The 25,852-nt window shown below is 40.5% G+C and overlaps 1 protein-coding gene across 1 annotated transcript; it reads left to right on the top strand.

The window, feature by feature from the left end:
• The first annotated feature begins 1,441 nt into the window (after positions 1-1,441).
• On the top strand, positions 1,442-22,261 carry LOC110930084 (G-type lectin S-receptor-like serine/threonine-protein kinase B120). The gene is made up of 9 exons (XM_022173315.2): positions 1,442-1,575; positions 1,674-3,497; positions 3,557-3,675; positions 3,762-3,961; positions 4,055-4,265; positions 4,344-4,581; positions 4,689-4,839; positions 5,004-5,235; positions 22,021-22,261. The coding sequence occupies exons 2-9, from the start codon at positions 2,617-2,619 to the stop codon at positions 22,098-22,100; spliced, it is 2,112 nt and encodes a 703-aa protein (XP_022029007.2). The 5' UTR covers positions 1,442-1,575; positions 1,674-2,616; the 3' UTR covers positions 22,101-22,261.
• Positions 22,262-25,852: the final 3,591 nt, after the last annotated feature.

Raw genomic sequence — 25,852 nt, forward strand, 5'->3', positions numbered from 1 at the left:
TTTAGAACTGGAGTGTAAAAGAACATCAAAGAACATGATCATGTTAAAAGGAAAGCATGATCATATTGGAACAAAGACATGACCATGTTAAAACATAAACATGACCATGTTAAAACCCGTTGCGTTTTAGAACTTGGATGTTGGAACAAAGGCATGTCCATGTTAAATAAAAGGCATGGGCATGTTAAAACAGAAACATGACCATGTTAAAACAAAGGCATGACCATATTAAAAGATAAACATCACCATGTGAAACACATTGCGTTTTAGACCTGGAGTGTACGTTTTCAGAATTTGAGTGCAAAGAACATGATCCTGCTAAAACATAAACATGATCATGTTATAATAGAGGCATGACCATGTTAAAACATAAACACGACCATATGAAACCCGACTGCGTTTTAGAACCTGGGTTATAGTGTGTTGTTCTATCCATTGCGTTTTACGCATTTGGGTTTTCGATTTTTTTTCAAAAGTATAGCAATAGTGTGCTCGTTTTAAAGATAAAAAAACGTTCGTTTTTATGGTGCAATTTTTATAAAAAAATTTTGTCGTATGAAAAAAGTTATTAACGTTTTAAAAACGATGAGGAATTGAATGAGAGAGAAACTATTACTTGGGTGTAGGCCTGTAAACGAACCGAACATTCATGAACTGTTCATAAACTTGTTCGGCGGGAAGTTCGTTTATGTTCGTTTATTTAATAAACGAACGAACACGAACAAAAAAATTTGTTCGTTTAATTAAGTTTAATTAAATGAACAAACATGAACACACCTTGTGTTCATTCATTTATGTTCATGAACATTCGTTTATGTTTGTTCATTTATGTTCATGAACGTTCGTTTAAATTTTAGTAAATACATAAATAGTTTATGTTCGTTTGTGTTCGTTAATGTTCGTGAACTGTTCGTTTAGGCTTTAAACGAACGGACATGAACGAACACGAACATGCCCGATTTCTTAATGAACGAACACGAACAAAAAAATGTGTTCGATTATATATTCGTGTTCGTGTTTGTTCGGTTCGTTTACAGGCCTACTTGGATGGACTAGATTACCCTCAAACTAACTCACGCGCCTCGGCCATTGATTATTTAATAGGTGATCAAAATTACATCCTAGCCTTACTAACCAAATAAACATGACCCAACTAATAATGAATATTAAAAAATATCACCGCCATCCTTTAAAACATATGGATGGGGATGTTTGAAAAAATATATACATGCAATAACGTGGCTTTCATCTTCTGAAAGGGACATTTTTCTAACGAAATAAATTATAGAAATAATGCAAGAGGATTGGAAAAAATTATCAAAGCAAGAAATCGATAGCCGTTGACTTGGAAAAAGTGAGCATAGAGCAAGTCATTTCATTATTTCAACACTGTTTTGAATCTTTTGATTTATTATATCAGAACCTTTCAAAGACTTGGATATATTACAAAAGGTTTGGTTGTAGTATTTCTGATCAAAACTTCTGAAATAAAAAAACAACCCACCAAGATTCAAATGAAACATATACAAACATATTCTGAGCTTTCTTTATTCTTAATTCTCATCTTTTCCAATGGTAAATAATTGTCTTTTTAGTCTGTATCACCAACACACACACTAAACTAAACTATTTTTGTTCTGACTTCTGAATGCAATTTTCATTCACATTTGTAGGAACTTCAGGGGCTACTATTTCGGTTATCAATGACTGTGGCTTCACTGTTTGGCCTGGGATTTCTGGCATCCATGATAAGCCTGAAATCTCTCGCAGCCCTGCTCTCAATATCACTGGATTCGAGCTCGCACAGGGGAAGACTCGGACCTTACAAACTCCAGAAGAATGGCACGGCCAAATCTGGGGTAGGACCGGTTGCACCTTCAATGAGTCGGGTCATCTGTCATGTAAAACAGGCGACTGTGGCTCTGGTGAAATGGAGTGCAACGGAAGATCAGCGACCTCGCCTGTAACGCTTGCAGAGTTCAAAGCCACAAGATTTAAAGATTATTATTATGATGTCAGTCTTATCAATGGCTATAATTTACCAATGACTATGGAGGCCACTGGTGGGTCAGTTAACAGTTTACTTAGTTGCATGAAGACAGGTTGTGTTGTGTCGATGATTTGAATAAACGTTGCCCGGCGGAGCTGCTGTTGGAGGGTGGGGGAGGGTGTCAAAGTCCATGCCAGGTATCTGACAAGCTGGAGTATTGCTGCAATTCGCCGTTTTCTTGCAAGCCGACGCCATACAGTCGGTTGTTTAACTCAGCGTGCCCGAGATCCTATAGTGCTGGGTTCTTCCATACTTACTATTGGTGTGATAGTGCCAATTACACGGTCCGATTTTGTCCCCCTTCTGACACGTTTTCAACTATCAAAGTTGGCAGCCAACTCAATTACTACGACCAACTTGTCTCCATCCACGGGAATTTCACATTAGGATTCTTCGATAGCGATGGTAGTTACTTGGGAATTTGGTACACCAATGATGCTGAAGCCCGAAAAGTATGGGTAGCCAACCCAAACAAACCGATAATATCATCATCAGCAGGCATCATTGCCCTCTCCATCGACCCCAACACCGGAAACTTGATCATCACTTCTGAAGGGACTACTCTGATGAATATTACTGATGTTCAAGCTGGTCCAAACCCAAACGTGACTGCAACACTTGAAGACACAGGTAACTTCCGGCTGATCAACGAAATCGACAAGAGGGTTTTGTGGCAGAGTTTTGATCACCCAACTAATGTGCTTTTACCGGGTATGAAGCTTGGGTTTAATAAGACTACAGGGCGGAACTGGACCCTGACTTCCTGGTTGAGTAAAGAATTCCCTCGTTCGGGAGCTTTTACTTTAAGCGTGGAAGTTGACAAAGAAGGATATCACTCATTAATGATTCGTCGACAAGGCCAACCCTACTGGGTGAGTAGTCTATCTTTTCAAAGATCATTTGATGATCTGTTTGCATTAAATCACCCAGGTAGGCAACCTTACTATACGATAACTTCTGTTAACAGCAAGGAAGAAACATACTTGAGTTATGAGAGTAGTTATCTTGAGTTTCCATTGTGGATTTTGACACCAGAAGGGCGAATTACAGATAATGTTGATTCCATTTATTGGACTCCCGAGTTTTGTTACGGGGACGATTCAAGTAATGGTTGTGTAGAGTCCAGTTTTCCCCAATGCAGGAATTTGACAGTTGTTACCGATAACTTTGAGGAGAAAAATGGAGAGTTTGATCCTCGCACTGCAAGTGCTACTGATAGCAACTCAAGCCTAAGTATCAGTGATTGTTTTGCTAAATGCTGGAATGATTGCAGTTGTATGGGGTTTAAAAGCCATACCATCAATGGAACCGGCTGTGATTTTTGGAGTGGAAGCAATAGTTTTTTGGTGTACCCGATTGAATCTTCTGGGTCAAATTTTAGATCAAAGTATGTGATCAGTTCCCTTAATCTGGTTAGTTCAAGTACAGGTAAAAATGTTGGATTCCAGTGGTCAATGTTATTATTTTAGGATTTGGCATCTAAAGAAGTCATTTTGCAGGAAAGAGAACCAAAAGAAATATGAAATGGATATGGATATGGACACCCATTGGTGTTTCTATTCCTTCGATTTTTCTCTGTTTTGCACTTCTATGGTATATGAAGAAAAGAAGACGAACACGAGAAGGCATGGAACTATAAGTGACATTAAATCTATCTTTTGATTGCGCGTCATAGTTGCTTCTGTTATTGAGTCATTGAAACTGATTGCAGAAAACCAGAGAAGGAAAAGAGATGAGTATTTCCTTGAGCTAACAGCTTCAGGAAGCTTCAAGGATGTGCATCAACTTGAAAGCAATACCAGGAATGGAAAGGATCTGTTATTGTTTAGCTTTGCCTCCATCATGTCTGCCACTGGTGATTTCGCTCTTGAAAATAAGCTCGGACAAGGTGGTTTTGGACCTGTTTACAAGGTGCTGTTACTTTCTCTGGCAACCCAATTTTATATAATTATTTTCATTTCTCTGATCTAACGGAAAACACACAAGTTGATATTACAATAACAGGGAAAACTAAGCGACGGGCAAGAAGTTGCAATCAAAAGGCTTTCAAGAACATCAGGGCAAGGGCTTGTGGAGTTCAAGAATGAACTAATACCCATAGCCAAGCTCCAGCACACAAATCTTGTTCGGGTTCTTGGGTGTTGCATTCACGAGGAAGAAAAGATGTTGATATACGAGTATATGCCTAACAAAAGCTTGGATTTCTTCCTCTTTGGTATGCATGTTTGTAACATACATATGACTGGTTTACTGGTTGATTTTCATATAAATAATTGCCTCTTTCTTACTTTAGACGAAAGAAGAAAGGCTGAGCTGGATTGGCCTAGACGGTTTAACATCATTGAAGGAATTGCTCAAGGGTTGCTATACCTGCATAAGTACTCAAGAATGCGAGTTATTCACAGAGACCTAAAAGCTAATAACATTCTGTTAGATGAGAATATGAACCCAAAGATTTCTGATTTTGGTATGGCGAGAATGGTCAAGGATAACGAGACTGAGGCAATGACTAACAGGGTTGTAGGAACATAGTAAGTTAGCTCTTTCTGTTACTTCATAATATCAGTTCAATATTTGTTTGTCAGATTTCACTGTATTTGTTTCTTGAAACATAACTAGATCGATTTGCTATGCGTAGTGGTTATATGTCTCCGGAGTATGCAATGGAAGGGACATTCTCCATGAAGTCTGATATCTTCAGCTTTGGAGTCCTAATCCTGGAAATTATCAGTGGCAGAAGAAACAGCAGTTTCATTCATCTTGATCGCACATACAATCTTATCGGATACGTAAGTTTTACTAAACTCACTTTTTTGACATATACTATAGCATTTTAAAAGTTAATCCCTATAGGTGTTACGTGGGTCAAACCACAAGGACCATCTGTGTAATTAACTTGACCACTTAACTAGAAAACAATAATAAACTAGTTCAGTCAACTCTAATGATCTAGGCATGGGAGCTATGGCAACAAGAGGATGCATTGGAGTTGGAGGATCCAACATTTGGAAATACTTTTGTTGTACAACAATTCTTGAGGACTCTTCATGTGGCCCTTCTCTGTGTACAAGAAAGTGCAGTGGATAGACCAACAACTTCAGATATGATCTCCATGCTTCTCAACGACACCATATCGTTACCTGCTCCAAAAAGACCAGCATTCTTTAATGGAAGAGTCAAGTCGAATTCTGTTGGCCCGAACTTGGATCTTGATCTCTAACGAGCGTGAATAACTTGAATAACAACAACTTGATAATAATCGAATAAGTGTAATACATACAAATCGAATGAGAGTAGTGAATACAAATGAAATCTAACTATCTCTATTTATAGTTTCTAAGAGGCACGAATGAATAGACATGACTCTTCGTGAAAGGGTATGTCTCTTGGATTGTGTGGTTGAGATTTATCTTGAAAGGGTGTGTTGATTTCCAGCCACTAATCCGAACCGTCGTGTCCCTTCTCCTTGTGCCTTGTGTCGATCCGAAAAAGGGTGTGTGTAGAGACACACCTCTTCGCTAAATGATGGTGGTTAACAAGTTCCATCTTGTCAACTTTAGTCTGTAGGTCCCTGTTTCGCGGAGGATTACGAACCTAAACCTTGTTATACAAACCTACTAGCGAGTGCGGAATCCAAGCTAGCAAGCAAACCGAGTTAGTAGCAAGTAGAGAAACAAACACACAAAGATTCACCGATTAACACAACTTGTATTAATGCAATGAGGGTTTCGGTTACAAGCTCAATGTTTACAGAAGTGTTCTATAAACTCTCTAAGTGTGTGAGTGAGTTCTGGGCAGAATGCTCTCTAAGCTTCTATCTCTCGGGTGTGTGAAAATGGCAGAACTTCAGAACTAACTCACACTCAACACATGCATGGGTATATATACCCAGCTCAGCATGTCTGCTCGAAGGATTCGACAGATGGTCCGAAGGATCATCTGTCGACCACATGTTACACGAAAGATCAGCATGGACCTCGAAGGATCATCCTTCGAGGTCTAATGGTCGAACCATGGTCGAACCATATCTTTCGATCATCTCGAAGGATCAGGTGTATCCTTCGAGGCTATCCTTCGATCAGAACATCTTTCAAATGTTGTCCAAGTCACACCGGAGGATGGTTGACTTGGTCAACTTACAATACAAATCAGGACATCGTTTATATCAGACCGAATACAGACAAAGTACAGACACAAGTGCACCAACAAACTCCCCCTTGGCTGTAGCTTTGTCTTTGATCTCTAATCTTTGTCTTGTTCTTCTAAAAGTGTAGACTCGTCTTGAACTTCGACGGTCTTTGGTCTTCAAGTCTTCAAGACTCTGATGTCCTATCATGTCTTCAATGTCGGAGGATCTTCAAAGTCTTCACGTCTTGAAAGTAGAGAGTGTATCAACAAACTACCCGTATCATGTAGGAAGTGTGTTGACAAACTCCCCCTTAACATAAGCTCCCCCTTGAGTTATGCTCGTGAAAAGACTTTATCTTTATGAAGTGAGATCCTTGTGGTGTTGATGATGGCCAGCGGCAACTCGATCATCTTCATCTTTTGAGCGCCTTCTCGTCGTGTCTTCATTCCAAGGCTTGTCATCGACCATGTTCTCCTAGCCTTTAGAATCTGCACATGCAAGAAATCTAAACGCGTAATGAGAACAACTGCTTGGAATAGTATAAACAAATGACACACGAGTGACCATGTCAAAATCAAACACCGTCCGACAGTTTGAAAGTTTAATAAATTTATCAATTTTAAATTCTAACTTTCAAAATCTGCAAATTTTGACCGTTTATGAAGATTTAGTCAGTTCGGTTTTCAGTCAGGTTTCAGGTAACGAAGACTTGAGCTCCAACATCGTACGATCGAAAATAAAGCAGAAATAAAATCTTTTTGGCTTTTATAAAGTTTATATTAAAACACGGATTTTAGGCGTGTTTTTGAAATTAAAAGATAACAATTTAAAATCCTTTGAGTGTTATCAAACGACATCACCGCTAATGTCGTGCTGATATGCACCAAACGACGAAACTGTTTAAAAGAAAAACAATAAAAGTTAAGCAGTAAATAAATAAATATATACAAACATTCTTTTTGCGAGTTTCGAGGGTAAGAGAATCATATCAGTGTACGGTCATGCCAAAACACTCTTGTTGTTCAGTTAGTTAATATTAAGATAAGCATCCTATAACAATTATCGGTATTGTTGTCCACTTAAGCTCAACTTATCAGATGTAATCATGTTTAGAGGATACGTTAATGTATGATTTATACTTACCGACCGGTGTTCATCCACATCACGACACATTCCCGTATCAAGGTATGCACGAGAGTTCATCTTACCGGTGAGTATACCGATTATCATCTGTTTGACCGTATAAGTTGTGAGATACTCACTTATTTTGATTTGAAAACAAGTCCTTTGTGATATAATCACTTATTGATGAGGAACTTGATTTTCGTATGCATGAGGGCACAGGTGCAAGTCCGTGAACAGGTCAGTACTTCCGTACAGCAGAGAGACGAACTTGACACCCGGATAAATGTGATATTTTATCACTTATTTGATTTGGACATGTGATTGTTTATCACTTATTGAGGTCGAATGCAGTATGTAATATGTACACGTATGTATAGTATCATGGAAGATCTAGACTTGCGTCCCCGTTATTTTTCGGTAAAAGATACAACCATGATACCCAGATGATAAGCAGCATAAAGACCGAATATCTCAGAACCTCGGCAATCTATCAAACGAAATTTCGGTACTAAGACCATATGCCAATGAATGGTTCCCACCTGATCTTCAGTCGATTAAGATTTATATCACCCTGCACACTTTAAAATGATTGTGAGCCTACCGATACATCTTATATAGAGCTGCTTATCGTTTTGCATTTAAGGTTTAAAGAGGTTTGGATAGACCACTGATGTACTATCATTTTCTCTTTTGCTCGCCAGGAAACTCATTTTTGTTTTTCTATTGTTTTTGTGTTTTTGAATTTTTCGATGTTTTTGGATTTTCCGATTTTTGGATTTACTCCCCCTAAAATCAACAAACTAAGATAAATTTAAAAACACAAAGGTATTTACAAAAATGATTTTCCGATGTTGGTTTTACTCTTGCTTGACCTTAATGCCGTTTACCAATAATAAAAAGTCAAATCTTGATTTGTCAAAAGCTTTGGTAAATAAGTCGGCACGTTGGTCATCGGTGTGGACCTTAACAACATCGATTAGCCTTTTCTCAAAGCAATCACGTATGAAGTGATATTTGATTTCGATGTGTTTGGTCTTTGAATGCTGCACAGGATTTCTAGTGATATCTAAAGCAGCAGAATTATCAACGTAAATAGGAGTAGTTAGGAATTCAAAACCGTAGTCCCGCATTTGTTGTTGAATCCAAAGTACTTGGGAGCAACAACTTGAGGCAGCAATGTATTCAGCTTCGCATGTTGATGTAGCTACACACGTCTGCTTCTTGCACTGCCATGTGACTAGGCGATTTCCTAAAAACTGACATCCAGCCGTTGTGGATTTACCGTCGATTTTGCATCCGCCCAAAATCAGAATCACTGAAAGCTACCAATTCAAAGTTATTATCCCTAGGGTACCACAGACCAGTGTCGGGGTACGTCTTCAAATAACGAAAAATCCTTTTGACAGCAGCAAGATGTGAGGCCTTCGGGTTAACTTGATATCTGGCAAGCAGGCACGTCGGGTACATTATGTCTGGCCTTGATGCTGTGAGGTACATGAGAGATCCGATCATGGCGCGATAGATAGAAGGGCTAACAGCTTCTCCCTTCAAGTCTGGAGTAATTCCGTGATTAGTTGGCAATGGGGTACCAATGGGCGTTGCATCAGACATCTGGAACCGGCTCAAGATGTCACCAACATATTTAGTCTGATGGATGAATATCCCAGACTCCGTTTGTTGTACTTGTAGGCCCAAGAAGAAGGTCATTTCCCCCATAGCACTCATCTCGAATTTATCCTGCATAATGCGCTCGAATTCCCTACACAAGACATCATTAGTAGAACCAAAAATAATGTCATCAACGTATACCTGTACCAGAAGAAGATCTCCATCTTGTTCTTTGATGAAGAGAGTACAGTCGATAAGACCTCTACGAAAACCGTTCTCCAGCAGATAGTGAGATAAGGTTGCATACCAAGCTCGTGGTGCTTGATGAAGACCATAAAGAGCTTTGTTGAGCAACCAAACCCGATCGGGATGGATAGGATCTTCAAAACCTGGAGGCTGTTCGACGTACACCTCTTCTTCAACCACACCATGTAAAAATGCACTTTTCACGTCCATCTGATAAACCTTGAATCCTTTGAAGGACGCATAGGCTAGAAAGATTCGAATTGCTTCGAGACGTGCCACTGGTGCATAGACTTCGTTGTAGTCGATCCCTTCAATCTGACGAAAACCTTGAACGACTAAACGAGCTTTGTTTCGGATAACAACTCCGCGGTCATCCTTTTTGCATTTGAAAACCCAACGGGTACCAATCTTCTTGTATCCAGCAGGTTTCTCTACTAGTTTCCAGACACCCAGCTTCTGGAATTGTTGCAGTTCTTCCTGCATTGCTTCAACCCAAGCATTATCTTTCAAGGCTTCTTTCCACGTTCTTGGTTCTTCTTGTGAGACATAACACGCGAAGGACCAATCGTTTTGTTGCCCGGATTCTCGAATAGCTGCATACAAGCCTGCATTGTTGTTGTTTCGCAACATGTTTCTTGTTTGTACGCCACTTTGCACATTTCCAATGATGTTTTGTTGAGGATGGGTATTATGAATCCTTGTTTCTGGATTGTCTGGAACTGGAACATTTATACCCAGGTTGTTAAGATTAAGATCAACAACCAATTCAAGACCCGGAATTGACGAAGAGGATGATGCAGTAGTCTCAGCTGTTCTATGTGTTTCCACTGGAGGAGTACCCTCTGAAGTACCATGAACTGCTGTTGTAGGAGCTTCTTGATCTGCATCTAGAAATTCATCATCCTCTGAAGATTCGTTCAATTCGTTAGCATCATGAAAATCCTCATTGTTGAGAGTATTGTTGTTCACCGAAGAGGATGGTTCTTGATTCACAAGAATTGGACGAACCACCGGTGAAACTGTTGCATTGTCACTCTCGAAAAACATCCTAGCCGCAGCATTTTCTTCAACGGCTTCAACATTGATCGAATTGAAGAAGTCATCGTACTCAAACATCCAAGGTTGACCCGGATTTTTGACTGGCAAGGTGTGTCTTTGTACTCTGACCTCAGACCATTCCTCGACCCTTTTAGTCTCTAGATTCCAGACTCGTAAGTTAGGGGTGGCATACCCAAGAAAGTATCCATCAATTGCTCTTGCCCCAAACTTTCCATTAGGATCGATGATTGTGCATGGAGCTCCAAACGGTTCGAGATAGGACAAATCTGGTTTCCGTTTTTGAAGAAGCTCAAAGCAGGTCTTGTTGTGTCTTTTGACTGTAAGGACTCTGTTCAATGTGTAACATGCAGAGGCCACAGCTTCAGTCCAGAATGGAATAGGCAACTGTGACTCTACCAACATTGTCCTAGCAGTCTCGATCAATGTGCGGTTCTTACGTTCAGCGACACCATTCTGTTGAGGAGTATAAGCTGCACTAAACTCATGAAGAATACCTTTTGAAGTGCAGAACTCCATCATGGAATGATTCTTAAATTCAGTACCATTGTCGCTACGTATCCGCCTAACCTTCAACTTATACAAATTCTCAATCTGAATGATTAAGTTTTTGATAATACCAAAGGTTTCACTCTTGTGTGCCATGAACGCAACCCAAGAAAATCTTGAATAATCATCAGTAACCACGAGGCAGTATTGATCACCTCGAATACTCTTGTGCTTGACAGGACCGAACAAATCCATGTGCAAACGTTCAAGAGGAACTGCCACTGTGTTGATCTTCTTTGTAGGGTGCTTCTTCTTTGTTTGCTTTCCTTTCTGGCACGAAACACAGATGTCTTGAAGATGGAAATTTTTGAGGGGAACACCATTCACCAATTCATTTGAAACCAAATGATTCATTTTTGCGTAAGTGAATGTGACCCATTCGTCTGTGCCAAGAGATAGTGTCTTTTTCTGTGGCTTTGGAAACGAAACAAGTTGCTTGTGCAGACGTAGTAATAGCCTGGCTCATGTCAAGGACGTACAAATCATTTATCCTTGGAGCCGACAAGAGAATCCATTCTTTTGGAATTTTGAAGCCGGGTTTCAGCACATAACATCCATTAGCATCAAAGTGTACTGAAAATTTCTTGTCACAAATTTGAGAAACACTAAGAAGATTGTGATCAAGTTGTTGCACAAAATTGATCTTGTCAAAGCTGACAATCCCGTTAGATATCATTCCTTCACCCGTTATGTATCCACCTTTATCTCCAGCAAAAGCAACATAACCTCCTCTAATAGATTTAACGTCGTAGAGAAGCTTCATGTCGCCTGTCATGTGCCTGGATGCCCCACTATCAACAATCCAATGACTACTGATAGTTCCTCCTGAAGCACCCTGCACATGAACTCAAATGAATTAGTTGGAGATGGGGACCCAAGCCATTGTGGTCTTGGGTCTTCCATTTTCATCAATGACAATAACTTCTTGTCTTTGATGGTTGGTGAATTGTGATGGTCCCCCTGATTCAACAACCGTTTTTGGTTTCCAAGTCTGTTTGGTTTCACCAGTGTTTTTCTTTAAAATTTTAACTTCTTGATGATTTGAAGTTTTAGAATTTTCTGGTTTTACAACAACAGATTGTTTATGAACCACATCGGTTTTAATCGCTTTTTCAATTTTCTTGACCTGTTGCCGTTTCTGTTTCTTTTCCCTTTCTTTTACAAGTCGGGGATCTTGTTTTGTGGAAACAGATGGCTTACGGTCAGTCTTACCACGGGGATCATCAACCTTTCCTTTCTGCTTATGAAGATATGGGCAGTTTCTAATAATGTGCCCAATGGTTCCACACTCAAAACATGATCTTCGTTCTACAAACCCCGAAGAATCATGTGATCGTCTAGCCGATGATGTTGAACTTTGTGAACCCGAGGTACTAGGTTTTGAACTACTTGGTTCATTTCTTTTCTCGACAAAAGCTTTCTTGACAAAATCTAAGTTAGATTGATTTTCAAACTTCTCAATTTTGTCTGTTCCCGTCGATTTCACAAAGTTAACATTCTTCTTCTTCTTTTGGTTCGGCTTCTTTTGCACTGGAGCCGGTGCTTTACCTTTGGGTTTGGTGTGATTTTGCTGTGTTGGCACTGTTGGCAATTTCTTGTTGCCAAATTGCTTTCGAACTTCAGCCTTTGGGATTGGAGGACACTGGGTGACTGTAACTTTAGGTCCTGCCTTTCCCAAGAACTTACTTGTCGAATTCTCAAAGACTTTGCAGATTAAGGATTGATTAACATTCTTAATGGGAAAATCTTTGTCTGAGTAAATTTTATCATCACCAACTAGAGTGTACAGCAAATTCACACTCTCCGGCTCTCCTGCAGATGAGGACTCAGTTGCAACAGTCTTAGCGGGTTTGACAGGGGGATCACATAGAATGTGATTCTCAAGAGGTATGTCCTCATTTTTGACTACCGCATCAGACTTTGCTGGGACAGTATCATCAGATTCATCATCAGACGAATCAGCATCCTCAATCACAACTGGAGGATCTTGATTCTGTTCAGCACTCACAAATGTATCTGCTGACACATCTGAATCTGAGGATACTTCCTTTTGGTATCCGAGCCCTGCAGCAAACTCCTTAACATCCAGAGGCACAGAAGGTTCAAAGAAAACTCTGTCCTCTTCATCAGGCATGGCGTCATAATTATGTCTCACTGGTGGTGGACACTTCTTGTAGCCTATACATGTGACATCTCTCTTTTCCTTCTGAACGTCAATGATGTGATCTAACACATAGCTAGAACTCAAATAACTGTCTAGCTTGAGTTGGATCGCATCACTTTCGGTTTTCACACAAGCCATCTCTTTTTGCATACTCTCAAGGCGAGATATATACAAATTGATATCAGTTTGTTTTCTTGAAACCATTTTAGTCAGTTCAGTTTTATCCTTCTTTAATGTTTCAATTACTGACTTAAATTCTTTTTCATGGTTTTCATAAAACATGTTGGCTTCTGTGCATTTAGAGAGATCCACAGTCAATTTCTGATTGTGGATGTATGTCACATCATATTTCTCTTGCAAAGCGTCATGCTTACTTTGCAAGTTAGTCAAATTCTCATTCACAGTAGTATGTTTGTCTTGCAAGTCAAACAAACTAGCTTGTAAAGCATCATGTTTGCCTTGCAACTCAGACATACCTTTCTCAAGATCAGCACATCTAGCATGCAACCTAGCACATTCATCACAATTAACAGCAGTGGGTTCATCGACACATACCTGACTTGATGAACCGTCGACATTAGCCATAAAGGCTGAATGGAGAGAAGACGAAGAGTGAGCAGCTTGATCCACCAGAATAGATCTTCTTTGAGTTTCTGCTACAGCTTCCCCCAAGAGTTCATCAATGTCAATATCATCCGAAACATTAGATGTCTCACCCACATGATCATCACCAGAGTTGGATGATTCTTCATCAACACTCCTGCTGTATCCAGAGGAGTCTTCATCTTCAGACGATTCATCACCACTGGCAGAAGATTCTCCACCATTGGTGTGAACCAGCTCCTTCACAATCTGAGCAAAACATGCTGTTCCATCAGGAGCATCACCACCCAACTGGATTGACCAGTCACAACCTTCATCCACCTGAACTGCAAGTGCTCGGTTGGTTTGGTTGTTGACAGGCACCAATGTACGATCATTGTTTCTGTTCTGCTGGTTGCCTTGGTTCCTGAAGGGGTTTTGATTCCCGTGCTGGGCTGGCTTTGTACATTCCCGTTTAAAGTGGCCCCGTTCACCACAGTTGAAGCACTTAACAGCTTGCTTATCGAACCCATACTTGGTGTCTCGCTTACTTTCCAAGCTGGTTCTTCCAGTACTTTCCATCCAATCCTTTGCTCTTCTCACAGCACTCGCAAAGGCCCACTTGATATCCATCAAGTCCATCTCTTCCTTATCAATCTGCCTGTAATCTTCTTGTGTCAGATTAATATTTCCAATCTGACCTTCTATCAACCCACAGTACGCGCTCACTACAGTGTTAAGCAGCTCCATGTGTTCCTTAGCTACTTCTACACTGATTTTAGAGAAACTTGAAGTGTCAAGCTGTACTGTATTTGGCTTTGATTGTTGACCTGCAGAAGATGATGTTCCTCCATAACAGGCATATTGTGGTTGTTGAACAGGAGGAGGAGGAGGTGGTTGTATTGGATTTCCATACAAATCTGTGGTTGGAGGCGGCTTTACAGGAACTTGCACTGGATTGCCGTACATATCCGTGCTTGTGACAAACGCCGTTTGAAGTGGAGCATGTGAACCGGCTTTTGCTGATGAAGAAGTGGAGGTGCCATAATACATCTCTGGATTCTGTGGCACTGCAACTCTCTTTGCCTTTAACGTTTCTTCCTGATCCTTGTTCTCCAGAAGCTGCACGAAATCGTTGATATTTGTAGTTCTCAACGTTCCGTTGTACTTCAAGATTTCCAGGAAGTTATTCCATTGAGGAGGCAATGCATCGGCAAACTTCTTTACCACCTCTGTTGGAGTCGTTGTGACTTCAAAGTTTGTCAGCTCAGTAAGCAGGTGATAGAAACGGCTTGTCATATCTCCCAAGGACTCCTTATCCATACATGTGAAGCCATCGAATTCTTTCTTCAGTAGATCTCGTCGTAGTTGACGTGTGGCTTCATTACCTACTCCTCTTGTCTTCAAGGCATCCCACAGCTTCTTCGTAGTCTTGAAACTGACGAACTGATGATAAATATCCTTGCTCAGTGCTTGAGTAAGAATAGCGTATGCTTTCTTTTCTAAGTCATACGTCTTCTTTTGATCATCAGGAAGATCGGCAAATGTAGCTGTCGAAGAAGCAGCAACCTCGATAGTTTGATCGAATTCCGTAATGAACCGTAACCACAACTCTGTATTTTGACCAAGAATGTATGTATGGAAACGATCAACCCATCCTGGATATTCATGAAGATGCATCAACTTTGGAGGCCTGTTCAAACTTCCGGTTTCACTTTCGCTTAGAAGAAGACTTTGAATACTCGGAGTTTGATTTGAAACAAACGCCCATTGACCAGCTGGAGTGGCATTTGTTTGTGAGGATGTAGATACCGGAGATTCGGCCCATGATGGAGATTGACTAGTATTCATGTATTTTCCACTGTCTGGAGCCGGACTTCCCCACCAACTCGGATTCATGATAGATAAGCAAAATAAATGCTAAGTAAGAATGATCCGAAAGATAACACAACCGAAAGATCCTGGTCGAAAGATCTGAAATCACAGAAACTTGTTAACAATAAACAAACCTCAATCGAAAGATATAACCTTGTTCGAAGGATCAACAGTACTCGAAAGATTACTGTTGACTCTCGAACAATGATTTCGAAAGATTCAAGAACTCGAAAGATTCCCTTTGAAAGATCCTTATCTTTCGAGCCAAATCCTTATCTTTCGAACAATAGATCTCGAAAGATTCACCAATACGAAGGATCCTAATCTTTCGGACACTAGTCTTTCGAAAAGATTCCTCTGTCGAAGGATATGTTTCAGACTTCGAAGGATGGGTCGAAGGATATAAATCTTTCGAGCCCTCCTTGATCGAAAGATATCGAAGGATGATCTTTCGATGTCGAAAGATATCTTTCGAGAGGCTCTGACACAACTGACTTTGATGTGAAAGGTTGGTGAAAAGGTGACAGGTTGGTAAGGTCAAACTTTCGGCAAAAGGGGATGTCAGATCAACTTTCCCACCAACTTTTGAAAGATTGCCCAAAAAGGATAACCTTATCCTTAAGCCAGTCACCGGAAACACACCGGAATACCACCGGAAAACACAAAGTTTTCTAAAAACCAATTTTTATGTTACCCAACCAAAACTTGAACACTCCCGGTTAGTTTAGACACGTTTTTACTCAAAGAAAAAGCAAGAAACTTAGTAAAAACAGGTGCAAAACCAAGTGTTTCAACACACCAAAACTTGTAAAAACCCGGTTTTAAACAAGGTTAAGAGCCTTAGCTCTGATACCACTTGTAGGTCCCTGTTTCGCGGAGGATTACGAACCTAAACCTTGTTATACAAACCTACTAGCGAGTGCGGAATCCAAGCTAGCAAGCAAACCGAGTTAGTAGCAAGTAGAGAAACAAACACACAAAGATTCACCGATTAACACAACTTGTATTAATGCAATGAGGGTTTCGGTTACAAGCTCAATGTTTACAGAAGTGTTCTATAAACTCTCTAAGTGTGTGAGTGAGTTCTGGGCAGAATGCTCTCTAAGCTTCTATCTCTCGGGTGTGTGAAAATGGCAGAACTTCAGAACTAACTCACACTCAACACATGCATGGGTATATATACCCAGCTCAGCATGTCTGCTCGAAGGATTCGACAGATGGTCCGAAGGATCATCTGTCGACCACATGTTACACGAAAGATCAGCATGGACCTCGAAGGATCATCCTTCGAGGTCTAATGGTCGAACCATGGTCGAACCATATCTTTCGATCATCTCGAAGGATCAGGTGTATCCTTCGAGGCTATCCTTCGATCAGAACATCTTTCAAATGTTGTCCAAGTCACACCGGAGGATGGTTGACTTGGTCAACTTACAATACAAATCAGGACATCGTTTATATCAGACCGAATACAGACAAAGTACAGACACAAGTGCACCAACATAGTCCCTTAGTTTCATAACCACCTTGTAACCGCCACTTTAATAATAAACTAAAACTATCTATTCTAAACTAACTAACATGGTGTTAAGAGATTAACTTGGTTTCATTCACCCCCTTAATCTCGAACATCCATGAGTTGCTTTAAATCTTGAATTCCGAGCAGTTCCCTCATTGTAGCAAACTTGATCCTTGCTAGTGCCTTTGTTAGTATATCTGCCCGTTGTAGTTCTCCACTTATGTGCTCCACAGTGATATCTTCGTTTTCCACGCATTCTCTTATGAAGTGATAGCGTGTGTCAATGTGCTTGCTTCTTCCGTGAAAGACTGGATTTCTCATGAGTGCTATTGCTGAAACGTTATCTACTCTGAGTGTTATCTTTTCTTCCTTCCAGCCTGTGATTTCACTTAACAATCTTTTAAGCCATAGTGCTTGACATGCTGCTGCAGTGGCTGCCATAAATTCTGATTCGCATGATGAGAGTGCCACTGTTTGTTGCTTTTGTGTACACCAGGTTATAGGTGATTCTCCAAAGTAGAATACCAGACCAGTTGTTCCTTTTCCTTTGTCTGTATTAACTCCAAAACTGCTGTCGCTATAACCTGTGATCTTGCATCCTCCTTGTCTTTTGTAAATGATTCCATGCTCTTTAGTTCCTTTGATGTAGCGTAATATTTGCTTTACTGCTTTCAGGTGTTGCTCCTTTGGTTCTTGCATGAATCTACTAAGTAGACTGACTGGGTAACATAGCTCTGGTCTTGTATGCAATAAGTACCTGAGAGATCCTATCAGGCTTCTGTAGTGTGTTGCATCTACTAGATCTCCTTCTTCAGTCTTTGTTAATTGAGTTCCTGGAGTCATGGGTGTCTTTGTGTCATTGCAGGATAACATATCAGCGTCTTTGAGTATCTTATTGATGTATCCTGTCTGCTTGATGCCTATCTCACCCCCTGCTTGAATTACTTCTATTCCCAGATAGTATGCTAGCAATCCTAGATCGCTCATATCAAACTTGTTCTTCATCTGAGACTTGAAGATGTCTATTTCCTTCTTTGATGTTCCAGTGACTATCAAGTCATCAACGTAGACTCCAACTATTAGTGTAGAGGCTTCATTCGTCCTTGTATAGATTGCGCTTTCTAAAGTGCACTTCTTGAAGTTAAGTGACTTTAGGGTTTGATCTAACTTCGTATTCCAAGCTCTTGGTGCTTGTCTCAATCCATACAGTGCTTTTGATAGTTTGTAAACCTTTCCTTCATCTCCTGGCTTTATAAATCCTTCTGGTTGTGATACATAAACTTCTTCCTTGAGGTCTCCGTGTAAGAATGCAGATTTCACATCTAGATGATGTACCTCCCAACCTTGATATGCTGCTAAAGCCAACATTAGTCGTACCGTCTCCATACGTGCTACTGGTGCAAAGACTTCGTCAAAGTCTATTCCATGTTGCTGAACATATCCCTTTGCAACTAGCCTTGCTTTGTGTCTGACAATATTTCCATTTGCATCTTTCTTAGTCTTGAATACCCACTTTAAGCCTATTGCCTTGTGATCTCTTGGCAATTCCGTCAAGCTCCAAGTGTTATTCTTGTTTATCGAGTCTAACTCAGCCTTCATTGCTTCAATCCACTTTCTGTCACTAGATGCTTCTTTGTAATTCCTTGGTTCTTCTTCAGCGAGTAATAATTCATGTGGATCTAGTTGAATCTCTTCTGTTTCATCATACAGCTCTTCGAGACTTCTTAGTCTTACTGGAGTGTTGCTAACATTTCCTGTTGTACTTTCAGAAGTGGATGGACCTCCATTTTGTATGTTGCTTGAATTTCCTGCTGAGTTCTGATTGTATGAATATGCTGGCGGGGTTACATAGGAGTCTTGTTCTTCTGTCTGATCTACTCCTGAATCGTCATGATGTGGCCCGCTACTGCCTGGTCCGCTACTGCCTGGACTACTTGGCTCATTTTCTTCTAACTCTGGTGGTATGTCATCTTCATGAATGACAAAGTTCGTCCATTCGGGATTCCCTGAATCTACCGTTTCCATATAACTATCCCAGTTCCATGGTTGACCTTCCATGAACTTTACATCTCTACTGACACATATCTTGTTCTTTGCTGGATCATATAATCTATACGCCTTTGATCCTTCTTCTATTCCAAGGTAAACCATAGGTGCACTTCTATCATCTAACTTCTTTTGTTGAAGTGGTAGTACCTTAGCGTAAGCAGTGCAGCCAAAGACTTTCAAATGTTCTAGATTTGGCTTCCTTCCTTTCAGTGCTTCAAATGGTGTCTTGTTTACCAGGGCTTTTGTCGGAACCCTGTTTAGTACGTATATCGCGTGTCGTACTGCTTCACCCCAAAAGTTCTGTGGCATGTTCATTGCCTTTAACATACTGCGAGTAGTGGATAACATCGTCCTGTTTCGCCTTTCTACTACTCCATTTTGCTGTGGGGAGTATGGTGCTGTAAGCTGTCTTGCTATGCCATTTGTTTTGCAATACTTGTTGAATTCGGTCGATGTGAATTCACCTCCTCTATCCGTCCTTAGCATTTTTAACTTGGTCTGCGCTTCCTTTTCCACCTTTTCTTTGAACTCCTTGAATGTTTCGAATGCTTGATCCTTGGAAGTTAGTAAATATGCCCACATGTAGCGAGTACAGTCGTCTACAAGTAAGAATATATACTTCTTCCCAGCATGTGTTGGTGGAGTTATAGGACCACACAAATCTCCATAGACTAAGTCCAGAGGTTTTAAGGATCTGAACTTTGCCTGATTTGGAAATGGTGCCCTACTATGCTTTCCTAATAAGCATGCGTCACAGACTTGACTAGCATGACTTATTTGGGGAACTCCATGTACCAAGTTCTTACGAGTCATTTCTTTAATAGCGTCGAAGTGTAAATGGCCTAACCTCGCGTGCCATAACCATGCTATGTCTTCCGTCTTTGATAGTAAGCAGATTGGTTTTCCCGTCTTCAGTTTGACCTTGTACAGCCTGTTCTTCAATCTTTTGACTCGCATTAGTAGCTTTCTGTTTCGATCTCGGATAGTAAGTAAATCTCCTTCCATAACCACTTTGCAACCAATTTCAGTAAGTTGTCCGAGGCTCAATATATTGGTCTTCAGACTTGGAATGTAGTATACTTGTGAAACAATCTTTTGTTCTTGATTCATACATTCCAGTAGTATTGAACCTTTGCCTTTAATTTCTACGTGTGACCCATCACCAAAACGTACTTTCCCTGTCACCGTTTCATCTAATTCCTTGAAGTGACTTCGCACTCCTGTCATGTGGTTGCTTGCACCGTTGTCTAAATACCATAGGTTTTCGTCTCCTGAGGCATAACTTGCCGGTTTTATCTGTTCCTCGTTTAGCAGAGCCCTTTCTTGAACATTTTCTTCTTGTATTGTCATCAACAACACGGGTGCTTCGTCTTCCTCGACGAGGTTTGAATGTTCTTGCACTTCGTCTTTCTCAGAACAATCCTTCCTGTAGTGTCCAAACTTCTGACACTTAAAACATTGGATCTTACTTAAGTCGGTTCTTGCAAACTTCCTCCAGTTTCTTGAATTTCCATTTCTGGGCTTTGATGTAGATCCTTCATTTCTAGGACTTTGCCTATTTCCATTGTTTCGCCAATTTCCACGTGTCTGGTTAAACCTACCACGACCGCGATTTCCAAATTGCCTTCCTCTGTTGTTATCCTGATGTGTAAACATAAGCCTATCTTGGCTTTCTCCTTGATTTCCTTTCTTTAACTTGAGACGTTCTTCATACGTCTTTAACCTTCCGACCGCTTCCTGTAGCGTCATAGTTTCTAGATCGGAGTATTGTTCCATAGAGGCAACGATTTGAGTAAACCTATCCGGTACGCCATTTAGGAGTTTGCGTACTAGAGTCGGTTGACTCATAGTCGATCCTACTTCTGTTGCTCGGGTAACGATACTATTGATCTTTGCGGTGAATGAATCAATAGTGTCGTCATCCTTCATTTGCAACATCTCAAATTCTGACATTAGCGTGTGCATACGCGCCTTTTGTACCCGATCTACGCCAACATGTCTAATCCTTAGATTTTCCCAAATCTCCTTTGCAGTCTTACAACTTGCAACTTGCAATACAACGTCCTCTGGTATTGCTTGAAACAAATATGCAATGGCAGACTTATCTTTTTTCGTGTCTACCGTTGCATTTTCTGCCGGTTCAATCGTTTCCCACAAACCATTCGCTTCAAGAATCGTCTTGATACGAATAGCCCAAACCGTATAGTTTGTTGGTTTCAGAATCGGACACTGAAACTGGGAAAGAGAATTTCCATTTATCTGATTTTGCCCGGATGTTCCTGACATATCTTCTTTCCGAATAATCTTCACTTTTACTAAACTTTCCTTTTGGTTTCAATATATCTTAACAACCCCGATTCCCCGAATCGTGTAATAACCAAAACAACCAAATCAAACTAATTCGCACTATAACCCCGGAATCAAAACAAACGAACCCTAGATTCCTAACCGTTCGGTTCAACCGACTTCCTAGAACCGAAAATAATTCTGAAATTGAAACTTTGCGAATTTAAACGAAATTGAAACCTGATCGCGAATTCCCTGCGATGCCTTGCGATTCCCACGCCTAGAGCCTGATGCTCTGATACCACTTTGTTGGCCCGAACTTGGATCTTGATCTCTAACGAGCGTGAATAACTTGAATAACAACAACTTGATAATAATCGAATAAGTGTAATACATACAAATCGAATGAGAGTAGTGAATACAAATGAAATCTAACTATCTCTATTTATAGTTTCTAAGAGGCACGAATGAATAGACATGACTCTTCGTGAAAGGGTATGTCTCTTGGATTGTGTGGTTGAGATTTATCTTGAAAGGGTGTGTTGATTTCCAGCCACTAATCCGAACCGTCGTGTCCCTTCTCCTTGTGCCTTGTGTCGATCCGAAAAAGGGTGTGTGTAGAGACACACCTCTTCGCTAAATGATGGTGGTTAACAAGTTCCATCTTGTCAACTTTAGTCCCTTAGTTTCATAACCACCTTGTAACCGCCACTTTAATAATAAACTAAAACTATCTATTCTAAACTAACTAACATGGTGTTAAGAGATTAACTTGGTTTCAAATTCAACTGCAGAAGAAAGCAAACCGAACCATTACTCTGTGAATGGTATTACCATCACTGTTATGGAGAGTAGAAGGTAGCCGCGTTTCTTTAGTTATGTTGATCATTATTTGTGTAACATACTAACGTTATTGGATAGTGGACATACTCTCATTAATGTAAAGTGTGAACTCGATGTTGATCGAATCTAGTTAACAATTTGGGCATTTTAATTATCTTACTGTCTGCACAAAACCTGTGTTATTTCACCATCAACCACATAGTCTGAGTTTCTTTGATTTTTTGGTAGGGGTGAGCATATTATGGGTAACCCGAAAACTCGGACCGATAAGACCCAAAAACAGTCTGAATTGTAGTTGCTCCGGTGGTCTTCGGCTCCAGTTATGATCTGGATTCGGTCTCTGTCTCGTCCTAAGTCTTTACCCAAGGAAACCAACATTATAAAGCTCGACCTGATTTTTTTTTTTGAACGGCCAACTAAATCACCGGATAAGCATCCTGGGATGCCCTCAATCGAGCAAATACATCCCCTCCTCCATAACGGTCAGAGTTGGATGCATACCCGAGCCACCAGGCCACCAGTTCCGGGGAAAACCCGCCGCCCGAAGGCCCACTGCGGTAAAACCCGGTTCGGCTCGGTTTCAAACTGACGACCTCTAGAGAGGCCTAGTTCTAAACTCCATTGCCACCACCAATGTCCTTCAAAGTGATGCTAGCGGGAGTTGAACTTGGGACCTCAAGGAGAGAAACCAAGTGACTCACCACTAGACCAACTTATCAGGACTACGACCTGAATTGAATTACTAATTAACAATCATTCTTTAGTATTAAATTTACATGAATTTGGGTGATGGATCCATGTTTCTCTAACATAATTGTCAATTGGTCCTTTATGACCCCATGAATTATGTTTCTATAGTTGCCAACATTGGTTCGTTGCTAACAAGTATTAATTAAACTTAGCAACAAGTATTAATTAAACTGTTACCGATGTCCATTGCATTTAAGGCCATGGGGTGTGGGGCGGGAGTTTGGGCGTGGGTTGGGGGAAAACGCCCAAGGCACCACCCCGGGTGGGCTTGGGTTGGGGCGTGGCCCCTTGGGGCTTGGCTTTCAAGCCGGGCGTGGGGCGGGGGAGCAACTGACATGGCGGGCTGTGAATGGTTATAAATATATATATATATTTAAAAAAAAAAAGCTGAACCCAAGCCCCAACCCAAGCCCCACCATACCCCCTTCAAAGTGGGTTGAAGACTTGAGTTTTGAATTTCCACGTGTCAACCAATGTCCCAACCCAAGCCCCAACCCAAGCCCCACCATACCCCATGGTCTAATGCAAGGTTTAAATAAAAGTTATCACCACTGGTATGTAAGTCCTTTTGCATTCATGGGGAGCTTTAATGTCATTTAATATGATTAAAAGAAAAAACTAAAATATGTTGAGTTAATAAGTTGGTGACTCATTTCATGATAAGGAAGAAATTAGTCATTTTATATCTATGATATGATGGTTACATGTCTGATTTCTATTTTAGAGGTGGGGGTTTGAAATCCTGTATGATACAAGTTGATAATAGGATTATTTAGCACTAGGCTAGTTTGCCATCAAAAGAAAGTGACCCAGAGTTATCGTTCTCGTTCGTAGTATATTGTTTAATCCTTATAAACTCGGTCATTAATAAATCTATATCTATCTATTCATTATAATAAAACAAAATAGTTTTGTCCATATAGCAAGCTCCTGAGACCGAGCGTTCTCAATTAACAACCGAAGGTTTAACATGACACGGTGGATCGTTAACGGGCGGGGCATACCGGGCCTGCCCGTTAATGGATCCCGCTAACAACCACCAACAATCGCTTTTGTTAATACGTTAACGGGTTTCCTTGTGCGTGGATCAAGAATTTATAGTAGTTGTGGGGGGGGGGGAGCGTTGGGGGGCTGGTTATTTAAAAAAAAGATTTTTGCTATTTAATTTTTGTATAAATATTAAATACCACTCAATCAACCTAAAAAAATACACCTTTTATTCTCTACACCTTCTATTACCACAAAGGAGACATGAACCTTTGGGATCCCAGGCACCCATTTTATGCCAACGCTCAACCGAACACGTTTGGTTCAAACACACTACCAAACCCACCTCCTTCCAATAACGTGAGCAATACTTCAAACCTTTTCAACCCTCGGTTTTATGATCAAAATAATGTGCCGTCACACACTAGATAGCCAACCGACTCCAAACACTACTAGAAAAGTGGTCATTTTGCTACGGAATTTTCCTACGCAAAAAAATGTGTCACATATTCTAACACATTTACTACGCATTTCCTACAGAAACAAAAGCCTAAATTTTTGGTATGTTTTTTAGTTTCTTTTAGGTTTTTTTAGTTAGTTTTCTAGTTTTCTCATTTATATGTAGTTTTCTCATGATCCTCTCCCTGCATGTATATGTATCTATGTATATATGTATGTATTCATATCTATGTGTGCGCTATAGAATTACCCATACCGAATTCAGTACCCACTATTTGGCGTTTTCGGTATCGGTACTTTCGGTTCGGTATAGTACCAATATTTTACCAAATTTTACTTTCAAATACCAGTACGGTACTGTACAATACCATACCGAATATTTTCGGTATCGGCACCCATATTAGCGATTTTTGGTACCGGTGCGTTCGATACCGAGCTCATATGTAATCATATATTTGTTAATAGATCATACCGGGTCTTAATGGATCACAATGATCAATAGTAGATCATACATGTCTATGTGGAACATGTTGGTCCTTAACGGATGCCAATGGCCAATAGTGGATCACACATGTCTAAATGAACCATATTGGGCCTAAATTGATCATAATGGCGATTCCCGCCCTCCCTCTGCCTCACTGCCAACGACTTCGACGACACCCAGCCCCACTGAACAGTCGAAGATCATTGTTTATTTTGTATGTGATAGGCACAATGTATATGTTATATGGAGAAAAAACTTGCTTAAGAAAGTACCTCTGAATGATGTTTTGGATAGATTTCAAAACCCGTAGGGCGAAAAAGTTTTTCTTAATAGTTTGGAGCCATCTATTTTTTAGTTTTCTCGTCTCTCTCTCCTACTTAATTATAGATAATTAATATTAGAGTAAACTGCAATTTTACACCCTGAGGTTAGGGGTCATTGGCATGTCTACCCCCCCTAAGGAAATAATTGCAAATCCCCCCCCCCCACTGTTTACTCTTATGTCACATGTTTACCCCCAGGGCCAAGTTTCCGTTAGACTTTAGCGTTTTCTGTTAATGGTCAAAGGGCAAATAGGTAAATTCGCGTTCCTGTTGACCTGCAACCTCATAAAACCCCCCTTTCATCACTTTGAAACCCTGAGGTTAACCTAACTCAAAATTGAAGAACTCCGCACTCGCGATCAGGCATCCTTCAACAATTACAGCCGATTAGAAGTTGTGTTACGAGCATGGATCTTCGATTTTGGAAGGTACGAGCTGAAGATCAGTATTTCGAACCGGCTAAAATGTACCATGTCACACCCCCAAAATCCACCTGCGGAGTATCACCGCTTGGAGGCGTGACTGACCAGGATCAAGCCACCAATCATATTGAACATAGCATATAAATAAACGCAAAACCCAAACACAATATAATTGGTGTCCAACCAAAACATAGTTTAAGTTGTAAGCGGAAGCATAATGTTTAAAACCAAAGTATAAGTTCAAAAGTATGATAAATGTTTAACATGGCATATGACTATCCATATCCCATAACGTCCACGCCTCCTCGAGCAAGCTCCTGAAATACCTAACGACCTGCAAGGCATG

This window comes from Helianthus annuus, chromosome 3 (assembly GCF_002127325.2).
Source record: "Helianthus annuus cultivar XRQ/B chromosome 3, HanXRQr2.0-SUNRISE, whole genome shotgun sequence".
Taxonomy (NCBI): Eukaryota; Viridiplantae; Streptophyta; class Magnoliopsida; order Asterales; family Asteraceae; genus Helianthus; species Helianthus annuus.

Excerpts from the sequence above, each read along its gene's own strand:
- LOC110930084 (XM_022173315.2), top strand. The coding sequence starts at position 2,617 with ATGAATATTACTGATGTTCAAGCTGGTCCAAACCCAAACGTGACTGCA. Across the intron at positions 3,498-3,556 it reads GGTAAAAATGTTGGATTCCA|AACCAAAAGAAATATGAAAT; the intron begins GTGGTCAATGTT and ends TGCAGGAAAGAG. Across the intron at positions 5,236-22,020 it reads TAATGGAAGAGTCAAGTCGA|ATTCAACTGCAGAAGAAAGC; the intron begins ATTCTGTTGGCC and ends ACTTGGTTTCAA.